This window comes from Thunnus albacares, chromosome 7 (genome assembly GCF_914725855.1).
Source record: "Thunnus albacares chromosome 7, fThuAlb1.1, whole genome shotgun sequence".
Taxonomy (NCBI): Eukaryota; Metazoa; Chordata; class Actinopteri; order Scombriformes; family Scombridae; genus Thunnus; species Thunnus albacares.
This window is the reverse complement of record NC_058112.1, coordinates 5,071,291-5,087,375: the sequence shown is the minus strand read 5'-3', so window position 1 is coordinate 5,087,375 and position 16,085 is coordinate 5,071,291. Positions and strand designations below refer to the sequence as shown.

General features: G+C 38.9%; 1 protein-coding gene across 2 annotated transcripts in view; it reads left to right on the top strand.

Moving 5' to 3' along the window:
* The window catches only part of nrn1la (neuritin 1-like a), a 102,271-nt gene that overhangs the window by 32,287 nt on the left and 53,899 nt on the right, over positions 1-16,085 (top strand). Inside the window, exon 1 of one of the 2 annotated variants that reach the window (XM_044356363.1) lies at positions 8,947-9,102. The exons of the other annotated variant lie outside the window; for it this stretch is intronic. Within the exon in view, the coding sequence (XP_044212298.1) occupies positions 9,030-9,102 (73 nt within the window). The 5' untranslated portion in view covers positions 8,947-9,029. Of the gene's footprint in view, positions 1-8,946; positions 9,103-16,085 lie in introns of those variants that run through there. 2 annotated transcript variants of the gene reach the window in all.

The following is a 16,085-nucleotide window of genomic DNA, read 5'->3' as shown; positions in this document are numbered from 1 at the left end:
CAATGAGGGTAAGTAAAGAGAAAGCCAAAGAAAACAAAAAGTGTTTTAGATGCTTTTTAAAGATGTGGGCAGATTTGGAGACTTCAGAGTTGAGGAGCAACAACACTTGAGTTTTCCATTTTCTTGACCTTGGAACAGCCAGAAGTTTCTGCTTTAAAGAGCTCATGGTCCTTCCAGGGGTCAGACGCCACAGCAGCTCTAAGTACAGAGAGGAGTGACCATGTAATGCAAGAGTAACTTTTTAAAATCAGTCCTACAGTATAAGTAACACTTAGCTAAAGCTGGTGTAATGTTTGATCAAGGTTTTCTGGGCAGCTGTTGAGGCGTGACATAATAAATGCTTTTATGACTATACATAAAATTTGCATATCGATGTGTTTAAATATTCACAAGTGTTCACATAGTTTCTATGGGTTTGGTAAATAGAACGCTTCTGCACAGAAGAAAAAATGCAGGAAGTTGTCTCCCTTCATCAGTGAACCTGAAGCTCTTATAACTAACAACTCTAACAACTACATAAGTGCATGTTTTTGTTTTTGTTTTTTCCAAATTTGAGCAATTAAACCATAAACCACATAAACCACAGCAGGAACACAAGAACCAATGACAGACGTTGACAGAAAGACGAACTGATGTAAAGGTGAAGGCTGTAAATGTATTTATGTATCTAAGTTATATCACTCACATTGAGAAATGACTCCTTTGGAAGCATTAAACTGTTAATGTGTTCAAGTGTAAGCAGAATTGTAATGGTTTTTTTTGTTTTGTTTTTGGGGAGTGCATTTATCAGGTAGTGAGAGGGATGACAGGAAATGAGGGAAGAGAGAACAATATGCATTGTCATATTGATCCAAGTGAAACTATTCCACAAATATTTGGGCAGTTTTATAGCAATAAATCTTAAAATTTTATGATTTTACATACATAAAATCTGGAGCTGAAAAGTAACTAGCAACTAAAACCAAAAAAAGGTAATGAAAAATAAATAAATTTATATGCTGCTGGTGCCGTGTGATTGGATCAATAGTATAACATGAATAAAACTTTGGTTTATTAGATGTAATCAAAGGAATCATAATCAGTCAGACACTGTTCGATCATCCAACAAGCACTTCTGTTTAAGCAAACTAGCCCCTTATCTCAAATCACAGTCAGTCTTAGAAATAGTTAAATAAAACTCTGAGGGTGTTTTACATTGCACTTGACATCATGGTTTGGTCACCTGGAAAGTAGGCTTAGGAGTTAGCTGGCTAGAGTAGTTGTCATGGCTGGTAAAATAATTGGGAAATCCTAGATGAGTCGCCTCAGGATGAGAGATAAAGCCTTGTAGGATCCTGACAGACAGCTGTCACCCTTTATCTCCTCAGTTTGAGACTGAACTTGTAGGTATTGTAAGATGTCTTTGGCAACCAAATATATTTTTAACTAAGCCTAAAATCGTTTTATTCTATGATTTAATATTTTATTTGTGTATGTATATGTTTATTCTTCTAGTTTTGTTGTGATAGTTGTTACATGTGTTGTGTTGCTTTCATGCTCTGGTGAGCTAAAGGTGGAAGATAAAGTTGTATTCTGTTCTATTTTATATGTTGAAGTCAGAATTTGTGAAGACACAGCAGACATACCGAAGTGGGATGAAGGCAAAACATGAGAGAAAAGATCTTTCTTACTAAACCTTCACCGTGGCTACTTTCATAATAACTTCATTTATATGGTACTTTTCTTAAAGTTGTTACAAAACCCTTCAGAAATCCTTCTCAAATAAAACTATCATGTAAAACAGAATAAGAACGATGATCAGTAATCGGTAGAGGAAAAGACTTTATACATTTCATTAACAGTAGGTATTCTGCCTCACTGACGTCAGCGTGGCTCATCTTGGGTTGACAGAGTTTATATGAAGAACACATTCATTTTAACTTTGTGGAACATTCCTGTGTGGATAAAAGATGAGCCTTAATTTAAACAGTTGTCATCTGAGGAGGAGGAAAGGAGTCCTGTGTGGGGGGAACTTCAGCGCTTCAGAATGAGGCTTCAAACGACTGGAAAATTAAGTTTATGAAGAACCCTCCCCCTCTCTCTGTATCTCTCTCTTGCTATCTTTTTCATGTTAACAAGTGCTATGAACTTTCCCAAAGAGGCTCTGTGCACTTTTCTCCCTTTTCACAAGTTACACACTCCTCCAAGTCACTTACCTAAAGCCTTGCACTAATGATGGACCTGCTGATTTGAAGCCTTTCTTTCCTTCCTTCCTTCTTTCTTTCTTTCTTTCTTTTTACTTGCTCTCATCTTTTTCCTGTCTTACTTTAATTTCCACTCCATTCTATTCTCTAACCCCCCCCCCCCCCCCCCCTCCCCCACCCCCACCCCCCCATAGAGATAACAGGCACTGGGAAAACACACACACACAGAGGTGTTAATGGAAAGGTACTGTACAGCAGGTTTCCCAGTCACAGTGAAGACTCACCTGACCTGGACCGGTCTAATTATAAGGTGTTGTTGTTCACTTCTGGTCCCACACACACACAAACACACACACACACACACACATACACACATTAGTACAGTATGCATGCAGGAATATACTGTAAACAGTTTATGCATAACATGCACTCACTAATTTGCCCTCTTCTTTGTTCTTTTAATGAATTACATGAGAAACCCCCCTCTCTCCCCTCACACACATACACACACAAATACACCACACACTCACTCACACACACATACACACATATACACATGATGTAAACAGTCTCCATGGTCTCAATGGGACGTTGTTTCTCACGCAATGAGGCCTGTCACCCTGAGTACCATCATTAGCATTACATATATGTTTTTCAAGTGGATGAGGCACGTGAGAGGCCAGAGTTTCCATAGTGAAAGTTACCATAGCATCATATTAAAAAAATACTCACTGCAATATGATGCGTGTCTGTGTGCGTGTATGTGCGTGCGTGTGTGTGTGGATGTAGAGCAGGTTGGGGGGTGGGAGGGGGGTCACAGGGAGCAATGTACATCACTCAGGGATAGATTGACACCTGAAGAAAAATAGCTGCAGGTCTAATCAATTTGAATGTGCTCCCCTGAGATACTGCTCTGTGTGTGTGCATATGTGTGTGTGTGTGTGTTTGTTTGTCAGGTGAGGTGAGCAGCAGGCATCAGCAGCATTTCAGTCCAGTCAGCAGTGATCTTGCCAGCCTCTGCACGACCAGACTCATGAATAGATCAGTGCACTGTGTGTGAGGTCCGGGTATCTCTCATGTTGTGGGGACGTAAATCTGTTTACACAGTCATGTTGTGGGGACTCATCTCCCTTACGGGGACAAGAAGAAAGTCCCCTCAATGTAAATCATTCATTTTAGGGTGAAGACGTGGTTTAAAGTTAAGGTAAGTTTAGGGTTATGTTAAGGTTGTGTGTGTGTGTGTGTGTATGGATGTATCTGGATGCCATCCGCATTCTTTTTTCCCAAAGACCCGCAGACATCACGTTGTCTGTGCCTCCTCTGAACACTGTGCTGTCAGCGGGGCGTCACTGTGTTCTCGCTGCTCCACGCAGCTGTTTGTTCACTACACGCACAAATGTAAACAACGCCTAAGCTCGAACAAACTAAGGCACAAATACTGGTAGAGTTGGTAGAACAGCAAAGGTTCATAGAGACAGTCTGACATCCTGACATATCTGTTAATCCTCATAGCCCATGCACTGGGAGCACCTCAAGTGCTGCTGCTTGCTGTCAGCAAATTTTTCATTCATTCACTAGCTGGTTGAATCAGTAGCTAACATGTACCATATTGGCATGATTTTAAGATGATCCTCCCTTTTCCAACTCCTGCTTCTGGGTACTTTTTGAAGATAATGAACTCTTTATCAGACTTTTTCTGCAGGATGGTTTCCCCCAAAACATTGTCCCTTTTCTCTTGTAAAAGTGAAACATGAAATACTTCATAATAATACCACATGAATCCCACATTTGTGTTGCATGTCAAGTACTGTATGTTTTCAAGTGCAGCCAATTTTCATTCTGCTGTCACGACACATACACACTGTCCTGACTGTCAGGCTCTTCGAAACAATGATTTTCTTGGGCAGCTACCATTTTGAGACAGTCCTCTTGAATATGGTATATTTACCTTTAGGCAAGTCCTGTGGGTCATTTGAAAGCATATGTTCATGCCAGGGTGCACCCAATGCAGCCTTGTGTATTTGTGTCTTGGAGGCTCCACTATTCATTTTGACTTTACAAGTTGGCTATGGCTCAGGAGGGAGAGCAGGTTGTCCCCTAATCAGATGATTGGCGGTTGTATTCCCGGCTCAACATGTTGAAGTGTCCTTGGGCAAGATACTGAACCCCAACAACCTGCGCCAACACCCTGCGTGGTAGCTTGCCGCCATCAGTGTATGAGTGTATGTGTGAATGGGGAAATGTGGCTTGTAGTGTAGAAGTGCTTTGAGTAGTCGGAAGACTAGAAAGGCAAAATGTTAGTGCAGTTCATTTACCATTTTATCATTTACCAAAAGTGTATGATGATGTGTTTGCACATTGCTATTGTGGGACAGCTTTGGGGACTTCTAGCAAACCAAATATCAAAAGATCCAACTGTTTTTATGAACCTCTGAAATGTTTCACGGAGTTTGTTTCTGAAAAACAATCATAAAGCTCAGGCCATGTAGATTGCTACTATTATTTTACATTATTTCTTTTTTGAATCAGTTAATTTATTCCATGGTACTCTGTATGAGCTATGGACGAGGAGCTTGGATTTTTGCTTGGACATAAACACTGGATACAACAACTATGTTTTTTTTTATATAAACTGTGTAAAGACAAAATGAGCCATGGAGGATTGTTAACTGGCTTCAGTGATGCCTCAGGGGCTGATGTTGATGTATTGTCTGATGACTGTAACAGAGATGAGCAGTTAGTCCTCATGAGTGACAGAGGTATGAAGCCAACATGTGTAGCAGTTCAAATTTTGTGTTTCAGTGTGTCACACATCATAGTCTTTTTGTGGAATCAATTTACCAGCTTCAAACATTTCAGGAGTGAATTTTCAGGTTGACTGGTGGATTGTCTTGCTTAGTCTGGTGTGAAACACAGTATGCTGCTGCTCGTTTGATCATTTGATTTGTTTCAAATTAAACCAAATGTGCAATTTAGAGTAAGTCTCTTCGGGCGGAAAGCCTTGCTTTGATCAGGAACTTGATTTGATAGATATGCAAACAAAATTGACATTTACCTTCAAGCTCATCTGATCACTCTTAACAATAGAAAACAAGATTTAATCAAAGCCATTATCATAAAGGTTTCTCATTTGATATCTTTCATGACCTTTTTGCCCTGGTAGTGGCAGAACCTATGGGTGGTGATGTGTGTTGGTCCATCCATCTGCTCAGTACTTTGACAACTAGTGGTCAGATTGCCATGAACTTGTTGGCAAATATTCATGTTCCCCAGAGCATAAGTCCTAATGATTTTGATGACCTTTTAATCATCACTATAGCACTGGTCAAAATTTCTACCTGTACACAAGAAATGTCAAAATCTTGTACCATTGTCATGAAATTAATGAGCATATTCATGCTCCCTAGAGGATTAACCCTTTCTATTCTGAGGCCAGAAATGTAAACTTTCAAGATATGTAATGACTGTATTACAAAATTTGTTGTGGATGTTCATGGTTCCCAGAGAAGGACGTCTACTCATTGCAGTAACCCTCTTGAACATAACTGTCTATTATAGGCAAGGCAAGTTTAATTATATAGCACATTTCAACAAGGCAATTCAAAGTGCTTTATATAAAACATAAAAGGCATCATGTAAGAAACACGTTATAAAAAGACATTTAAATACAATTAAAAATAGTTAAATACAAAATAAATATAATATAAAGGGGTAAAAGGTAAGACAAATAAAGCAGGAGAATAAAAGCTACAGCGCAGTGCAAGGTATTAGTCAAAAGTCTCAAATTTGATTTAGTAAAAGGTGACAGCAAACAGAAAAGATTTCAGCCTTGATTTAAAAGAACTGAGAGTTGCAGCAGACCTGCAGTTTTCTGGGAGTTTGTTCCAGGTATGTGGAGCATAAAAACTGAACGCTGCCTCTCCATGTTTAGTTTTGACTCTGGGGACAGAAAGCAGACCTGTCCCAGACGACCTGAGAGGTCTGGATGGTTCATAACGTAGCAGCAGATCAGAAATGTATTTTCCATTCAGTGCTTTACAAACCAACAGTAGTATTTTAAAATCATTTTTTTGACAGACAGGAAGCCAGTGTAAAGACCTCAGAACTGGAGTGATATGATGCACTTTTTTGGTCTTAGTGAGGACTTGAGCAGCAGCGTTCTGAATCAGCTGCAGCTGACTGATCGATTTTTTAGAGAGACCTATAAAGACACCATTAAAGTAGTCGAGTCTACTGAAGATATATGCATGGACAAGTTTTTCCAAATCCTGCTGAGACATAAGTCCTTTAATTCTCAATACGTTCTTAAGGGAAACTTCAGTATTTTTCAACCTGGACCCTATTTTCCCATTGTTTTGTGTCTGAGTGACTAATGGGGACAACACTTTTGGAAATTGAAACAATTTTTGTAATGGTCAAAATCAGATAAATATTCAGCCATGATGGAGTTGGAGAGAGGAGTATCGGGAGGAGTTTGTTGTTTTAGTGTACAGAAAGCGTTGCTTAGAGTTATCTAAAAGATTTTCAAAGTCATGGCTGAATATTTAACTAATTTTGACAACAAGTTAACTATCACAAGATTTCAGATCGAGAAAACGAGAAAATTCTGGCACATCCAATTGTTGATTTTTTCAATACGCTTACTCAGTGCTTATCAGTGCTTGTTGAACATAAGAGGCCCCAGAATGGAGCCTTGGGGAGCTCCACATGTAATTTTTGTCCTCTCAGATGTGTAATTATTTATAGACACAAAATAGTCCCTGTCCTTTAAGTATGATACAAACCAATGTAGACATTATAGACAGAGACAAGGTAATTTAACATCCAAATGAGCTTTTACACACACACACACACACACACACACACACACACACACATTTATATATATGTATATATGTATATATTGGATTTGCAGTGAAAAAAAACCCTCCCAGCAATGCTAGTTGGCAGCTCTGAGGTGTATAGAATAATAAAATGAACAGCAGTATCAGCCCAGGCAGATTTCCAGAGTTCTGTTTTACTTTACTGAAGTTGGATTTTTACAAAGATATCACAGCAATAGAACTACAAGCAGCTTACAGCATATATGGCAGATGCAGCAATCGCATGTGGCATGCCTTAACAGTCATCACAGTGTATATCACGTCAAGAGAAAGAAGAATCCAGCATACACATCTTTATGTTGTTGTGATAAAAATCTACTCACAGAAAATCCTTTTAATAAGTGCAGATGAATTTCAAAGTGCCAGTGGAATATAAGAGGGGGAAATGTGAGCTGTCTGGCATCTCTGAGAAAACAAATCAAACACATTAAAAAAGAAGATAGTCTCTTTGAGTTTCCCAAACAATAATAATAAATGTAAACACCTCACAAAGGGCAGCAAATGGGTAACATCTTTCAGAACAACAACATAAATCACATTGTACTGTATCATTGTATATTGCTTACTTAAATTTGATTGATATAGTTTTGTTTCTTGAATATACATTCCCACATTGATCTCTGAATCAAAATAAAAATATAAGCACACAAGAAATACTTTTGCCTATTACACTCAAGCCAATAAAAACAATCTGATACAATTTAATAAGAAATGTGTTTGATGGAGTTCAAGAAATAGACAAGCATATATAAGATTTCCTATTTAGGTCATGTTCAACAGATAAGGCTAGCGATAGTCTATACTTTTCTTGTAAACAAATCCCATTAAAAGATTAAAACCATGAATATACTGATGTATTAACAAGTATTGTCTGTGTATCCACAGCCTGATATTGCTTATTATTCTGTATCTCAGACATCCACTGTTGTCCAAAAACTATTAAAAATGCAAAATAAGCCGCACTGTTGCACTGGGTTGCATGTTCCTTTATTATCAAAAACACAGCTACTGTAGTTTAGTTTGAGTCAATCCCACATACACCATCCTAGTGCTATAAATACTCACTGAGTGCACCAAAATTAATGTATTAAACTGACAGCTGCTAACCGTAATATGAGCAAGCATACACTCTTGGTTACTTTGTGCCATATTTCTACTTTTTACCTCGCAAAGAAAAATAAAATAATAGCCAGAGTAATAACTTTTCAGAGCATTGCAGGGCTTTCTCATAATATTCTAAACTATTGTGCAGTTTTGGTGCAGTGTGCCATGCATATTTTATAACGCAGGACTGTTTTCGGTCGTGAAATAGTACTTATTTAGCATTGTGCTTCTGTAACATTGTCAGACCCAGGAGGGACAATTCTGTAAAAAGAATCAAAATCAATGCAGCAGAACCAGAGATATTGTCGTTTATATTCCATGCATTCTTCTTTCTTTTCAAAACCCGGTGCCTACCTTACCCACAATGCAACTTGATTGCGACAGTTCGGTCTGAGATTCAGGTGTGTTATGCTAGTAGCAGCTAATGCAGCCTGGAGCGGCTAGCCTCAAACAGAGATGAGGAGCGGGCTACAGAGGTCTGGTAATCTAATTAAACGCACAATATGTAATTTCAGCCACTAGGGGTCTCTCAATCAAAAGAATAACAAAAGACGGAGTGTGATGACGGTGTGAAGTAGCAAGGGATCATGGGAGTTTTTGTCTTCGTTGTTAAATCATGGATTTATAAAGAGAACGAGCGAAAGTCACCAGTGCGCATGTTCTATGGGCCGCACAATGCGGAAGATCCGGGCACTTTCATACCGGGAAGTCGATTTTTTATTGCTTCATGCGCCACTGAGCAACTTTCATAGAAATGAACGGGGCCCCGTCTCCGACGCTGTATCCAGTTCTCTTTACATCTATGTGTTAAATAACCAGCTTCACCGGGATAGGATTACTCCAGTGTTAATCACTCGGGATGTTTTTGCCGGGAGCCGATTTACCCGCAGAGGTCTCCTTCTCTCCAGAACAAACGGACCCGGAGATTACAGGTAAAAACACTGAATAAAGCTGTTTCACCTAAAAAAAATCAGTGTTTCTCCGACGATGTACGGCGACCACCGGACGTCCGGTACGGGCTGTTAGCCGAGCTGCTGCTAACACTTGGTTTATTTCTCTTATAACTTTAGATCCAGATGTTCGGCCGGTTTCTCCCGGGAGCCGAATCATCCGCAGAGGTCTCCTCCTCTCCAAAAACAAACGTACACACAGATTAAAATCGTTGAAAATACTAATTAAAGCTGTTTCACCTAAAAAATCAATATTTCTCTGATGATGTTTGGTGACTACCGGACTTCCTGGAGGGGCTGTTAGCCGAGCTGCTGCTAACGTTTGCCCGGTTTATTTCTCTGATAACTTAAGATCCAGACGGTTAATGACTAAAATCCTTCTTCTGGCTAAAAGATATAGTTAAGAGTGACCTAATTTTATCATGAAAATGTGGCTTAAAACTGAATAAAAGTCCATTTATAATAGTTTCTGTGGAACAACCACAACGCTGATGTATTATCTTGTATGTGTGTGAGTTACTCTTTGGTAGACGCCATTGTAGCGGACAAACACAGCGCCGCCGTATGCATCTTGTGCGTGTTTACTCTTTAGTAGAGGAGGTATGAGGCCATTGACATGCGACCAAATGAAACGGTCTGTTACTTTGATTAAATTACAGATTTCTCTGGGTTTGAAAATTGTTGGAACATTTGGGATAATGTAAGTACACAACTCAGCAAAATATATAACATAGGTCTAGTTGTTTTTAGACATTTTAATATGGAATAATTACATATTATACCTTTTAAACACAAATTAATTTAGGAATATGCACCATGTATGCACAACAACACCTAAAATATTAAAAAGTCTTAAAACTAGATTTTGACAGAGGGACCCTCTTTAAGACAGTCGTCAACATCAGTTAATAAAGTAGGATCCACTTTAAGGACACTATCATGCCAGTTGATATTATGCTATAGTAGTACGTTCACATAATCCCAAACAAAGTTACAATTAAGCATATTGTCAAAATCCAATCTCCACACAGTGAACCTAAGGCTTTTGGGGCTCCTGGGGATTTGGTTGGTAATCCAGCCTTGTCCAACAAATGTACTCTTTCTCCTTTCTGAGTAGCTGTTGCAAAGAAAGTGTAAAACAAAATGTAATGAATGTATTTGTGAGCTGCTATTGCAATTTTGCCAAGCAAATACTATTTATCAATGCAATTCAACCCCCTCAGAAAAATGCTTCTCTACACTTCTTCATCTCTTTTTATCCCCTTTATCTCTGTCCGATTGCAATCAAGTCTGCAAAGCCTGGAGATATCTCTTGCTGTCTATATCAATCAGTGACTCTACCTCTCTGTTCTCATCTCTCTCTCTCTCTCTCTCTCCCTCCATGGGCTCAGTCTTAGTTCAGATATCAAATATTAATCAAGGCAGGTTGAGAAGCAGTTGATCAGCTGTCCCTTCATTGATCTGCCTGCTCTGCCCCTCAGCACTGATGTGTCCCATGCAGTTGGAGTTATACTTTCAATAAGCATTTGTAGTTTCACGTATCTCTTTTTCTTCCTTTTTTTCTTTCTACTTATGTCTACATTTCAGCCTGTTCTCTACTGAACATCTCTTTTTGCCCAAGCATGTCTAGATCTTCCTCATGTCATAAAGCTGAAAGCTGTGATATATAAATTCCAAAATTCAAACCGGCCGTCTGCAGCTCAGCCCTGCTAGTGTTGAAGAAGTCCATTCAAATTCAGGCCAGTGAGCACACATCTGGACTAACCTTGACAAATTCTTGCCACTAACTAATGTGAAAAGTCCTGCAATAGCTTTAATAATTCTCTATGGTCCTGGATTATTTAAATTTAGAGTTGGCAATGTCTTGGACTCATTCAATGATTTATTTTCTTTATCTGTTTATCCCCTCTAAAGGGGCATGGAGCCCATCCCTGCATGTACTAAACAGGAGTCAACGTACAAGCACAAACTCTGTACAAACTGAATGTACATCACAGAAGTAATAGATTTAACTACTGGCCCTTTTTGATCCCAGGAATTTTTTCCGAAACCTTTTTAGGAACTCAAGTACTTTAACTGCATTTTGACTGCATGAATCTAGTCACAGTTTTAGGTCCTGGGTCAGAGTTTTTAACCCCCCAAAAAGTTTGTGCTCTGGTGGTAGTAGTGTTTGATAACTCAGGAACTATCAGGGTCAAATTTGCAGTGCTGAACAGCACTGACTGTAAACACATGCCATGAAACTGCAAGCAAATGTGTACAGCTTTCATTCTCACAAGTTTGATGATCTCTTGATTTTTCATACAGTGCCAAAATGACAGTTTGAGCTGTACTTTGTGTTTACTAATAATTAGCAAATGTTAACATGCTACCTTACACTAAGATGGTAAACATTATACCTGCTAAACATTAGCATGTCAATGTTGTCATTTTGAATATCTTAGCATGTATTTAGCTCAAGCCACAGCTGCTAGTGTGGCTGTAGAATCTTACTGTTATTAATACATCATCAATCTAATTTGCCAATTTAGTTTAAAGGCCATTGGATTGATCCTGGGGATACCTCTTACTGTGAAGCCACAAAGTTGAAACACTGAGCCATTAGTGTTAAACCATGCTGCCCTGTCAGACCCCCCGATGACCTCAGTGTGAAGTGGCAGATGTTCAATCAAGCCTTGCAAGCAGCCAAAGAGAAATGTGAAAGCAACAATTTATGATTTCAGTTATGTACTGAAACTATTTCTTGTCGAACAACATCCGGGCGCAGTGAGTGTGTCCAGCAGAGTCTTGTCATTACAGTGAGCTTGCCAGGTTTGGTGCCACTGCGCCTGTACAGAGACTAAAACCTGTTATAGTTATAACATATTAGCTTCCATACACAACAAAGAAAAGTCACCTGAAAAAGCTGGACTCAACAAGTGAAAGTTTAGAGTCTGAGGACACTGGTCCCATGCTAGCTTCATGTGCTAATGCTAATGCTCATGGTGGAACTGGAACAGAAGCGATAAACACAAGTAGTGGCATGAGCTCTGAACATATCCTCAAGGCCATTGTATGAATGCAGAATTCTCTGTCAAATTCAAAAATGTACTGTCTGCAGTGAACAATGTTACAAAAGAAGTCAAAGAATGTGCTGGGCGAATTTCCCAGGCCAAGGTACGCATCTCTTGAACCAAAGACAACATCATAGCCCTGCAGGCAACAACCACTGCTCTTGAAGAAAGTGTTGAATTGCTTACCTCTATACTAGTTGGGCTAGAGGGCCGTAGCAGGAGATCTTGAAGCTTCCAGATGGCGCTGAGTGAAGCAATGCTTGCTCATTCCTTTAATGGAGGCTTCCTGAGGCTCTGGAGATGGAGCCACTCTGCTTTCCCTTGATAACTGAGAGAGCTCACTGGATTTCTGGTCCAAGATCCGACCCCAACGTACCTCCGAGGGCTCTGAAAATGAAGTTTTTAAACTATTAAGATCTGCGTTGTGAATGCAGCCGGGGTGAAAGGGAGAGTTCTCTACAAGAATTGGCAAGTCAGATCTTACATGGAAGTCCACAAACAGCAGAAACGCTTTGACGTTACCACACAGCGGCTATGGGCCAAGACTATCCGATATGGAATCATCTTTCCAGCGCACGTGAGGGTCTGCCACAGTGACCATTCCTACATTTTTGAAACATGGAGCGGAGCAGTTTCTGGAGAAGCTAGGCAGAGATGTGGAGGTGGAGCGACACTGAAGAAGAGGCGATAGCAATGTAATGTTAAATCTATTTTTGGACTGTAAATCTGAAATATTACTTTTGGCTCTGTCTAAATGGGCTGTCTTTATTTATTTTAACATAAACTTTTAAAATCCACATCACATTTCATCAATTATCTTGGTCCAGTAGCATAGTAATATTGTCTGTTGTTCACAAGTAACACTGTTTTTATACATTGGTATATCCTGGTGTGGGTTTGTTTTTAATTATATGAGGCTAGATTATGGTGGTCATATACTCTGGCTAACTGCTGATATTCTTTGGTTTGTGTTTTTGTTCAATGACATGTTTTAAAATGTATTTTGTGTTTTTGTTTTCAGTGGTAACAGAGATCTATTTGTATATTAGTCTATTCCAGTGTGCTTTTACAGGGCACTCAAGTGTCCCTGGTAAATTAGATGACTCATACTGTTAAGGTTAAATTTACATCCAGAATTGTAGAGGATTAAAATAAAATCATCAAAATAAAACAGATAGTAAGCAGATAATAACAACTTCAATGGAAGATCATATTTTTGCAAGAATCACATCTATTATCTGGTGACATTTCTAAAATATGCAAGACGTGGCCTGGGCAGGTCATTTCAGCCTCATTTAGTTCTCATTCAAGGGGAGTTATCACATTTTGCAAATAATCTGTGATCCAGCTGGCAGATATATATCATTATACGGGGTACTGTGCTGTTCGAGCAGCTGAATTTCATTAATGTGTATGGTCCCAATGAAGATGACTCTAAATTCTTTAACAATCTTTTTCTAAACCTTTCCACACTTCAAGCTATCATATTGTGACAGGAGACTTTAATTGCACTTTAGATCCTGTTAATGATCGCACTCCAGGCTCAAGTATCTCTCACACCCAATCTAGGAAAACCATACAGCATTTTATGAAGGATTTAAATTTAATAGAGATTTGAAGAAAAATGAAACCAGATGTCATGGAATACTCCTGCTACTCTAGCACTCACCAGACCTTCCGGTGCTCCCGAATTGACTATTTTTTGATCTCAGCAGCTTTACTCTTGAAAATGAAAGATTGTTATCATAATAGCATTGTCATCTCTGACTCTGCGCCAGCATCTCTTGCATATTCTGACACTGAATTAGTAGGCAAATCACCATAGTGGCGCTTTTAACCTAAATGGTTGCAAGATACAAGTTTTATAGAATACCTTGGACAGCAAATTGACCTATACCTTTCAATTAATACAACTCAGACTTCAGCTTGTACCAGATGTGAAGTCTTTAAAGCTTTCATAAGGGGTCAAATTATAAATTTCACCAGCTCCAAGTCAAAAAATACACATCAAAAAACTACATTACTTGAGACGAAAATCAAAACTTTGTAGAGAGAAATTTCTTCAGTAATTACTCAGGTGCGCACAAGGAATTACTCCTTAGAGCTCAATATAACGAAATTTCTGCTGGTAAAGTTGCAGCAAGCTTATTGATATTAAATCAATCATATTATGACCACCTGGCTCTGATGGGCTGTCCATTGACATCTACAAGAGGTTTAAGAATAAACTTTAAACTAATCCAAATGTTTTTGGAATCTTCCTGCCCCTTTCTCCGAGAGGAATCCTGCACACTCTGCTCCTAAAACCCGGAAAGCCGCATAGTAAGTGTGATTCTTGTCGTGCTATTTCACTTTTGAACTCTGAGATACTTTGTAAAGCACTTGCAAAAAGGTTGGAGGGTTTTCTCTCAGATGTGGTGGGTAGAGACCAAAATGGCTTTATTCAAGGTCATCAAGGATTTCATAATGTCAGGAGAGTGCTAAATATTCTACATTCTAGAAATGGGTCACCAGAAACTGCAATCTTTCATTGGACGGGGAGGCCTTCGACAGGGTGGAGTGGCACTACCTCTTTGAAGTGTTAAATCATTTTGGATGCAGTGAGCGCTTTTGTAAGTGGATAAAGATACTATATACAAATCCTACTGCACAGATCCTTACAAATAACACGTTATCTAAACCTTTTGACAAACTGAATTCTTGGAATGCGGACATTCATTGTCTGTGGGACTGTGAAAAACTAAAGATTTGTGAAGGGAGGTATCCCATATGATATCCCAGCAGGTAACAGGCCTGTTGTCTTGCCTAACCATGGAAAAAATAACATATAGTGAAGGGTAAAGAAGACACTTTTGAGAAGGTTTGGGAACCATTTTTGGATTTTGTTAAGCAAAGTGATGTGGATGAAATACTGGTTAATGAGGGGAACTCTGGGTAACTTGCTTTGTGTCCACGTGAGGTAGTGAAATATATCTGATTGACTTGTCCCACATATGTTCTATCCTATCAGATCAGACCGCTGTAAAAAAAGTAATTTTGTTTGTTTTCTGCTTCTGTACCACTTCTGTTTTACTTGAGATGTTCCCTTTAGTTTTTATTATTTTCCATTTATTTATTTTAGTTTACTTTATTATTGGTAGTAATTTTTTTCTTTTCTTCCTGTTAATTTTTTATGTAGTTATTACTGTTTGTTTGTCTTATGCTGATGCTGTTTTCAATGTAATATATTCACTTCTACATTTCTTGTTAAAAAAGAAAAATCAAATAACATAGTTAAAGAAAAACAAGAAAAAGATACAATTGACCAAGCTTTAGAGGTGTTGGTAGGTGATTTTTTGATTTTTTTCTTTTTTTTTCAATCATAAATTGAAATATCTCGGTGACGCCTTTACTCATCATTACTAAGTCAAGCATTCTTGGTCACTTTCTTTCTTATCTTGTGCTCTTTCATCATTCCTAATTATCCGTCTCTTCCTACATCCCTCATCATCTCCATCTCCACCTCTTTTTCTCTCACACATGTCTTCTTCTCTCCCTCTCCAGCAGTTTTTCCTCCTCAGGTCTTCATTAAAACTTGATGGAGATCAGTGAAGCCAATAATCTTCAGGCCCCTTGAACAACCCTGCCTGAAATCAATAGGCTTCCTAGAAAAAATAACAGCACAAAGAGAAAAGGAGGGGTGGGAGAAGGACTGGTTTATTAAATATTAAACAGCTGGTCTCCAGGGAGAGGAGGAAGAGTTGTGGTAATGCAGTGTCTGACCCAATTAGCATCTCCTGTTCACCTGCCAGGCTCCAGCCGTGGCTCCACTCTGACTTTTACTCATCACGACAAGCCTCTTCTGGGACAGTCACACTCTTCAGGAGAGTCATCCCTGCTGTCTTGTACACTAATCATGACATGATTCATCTG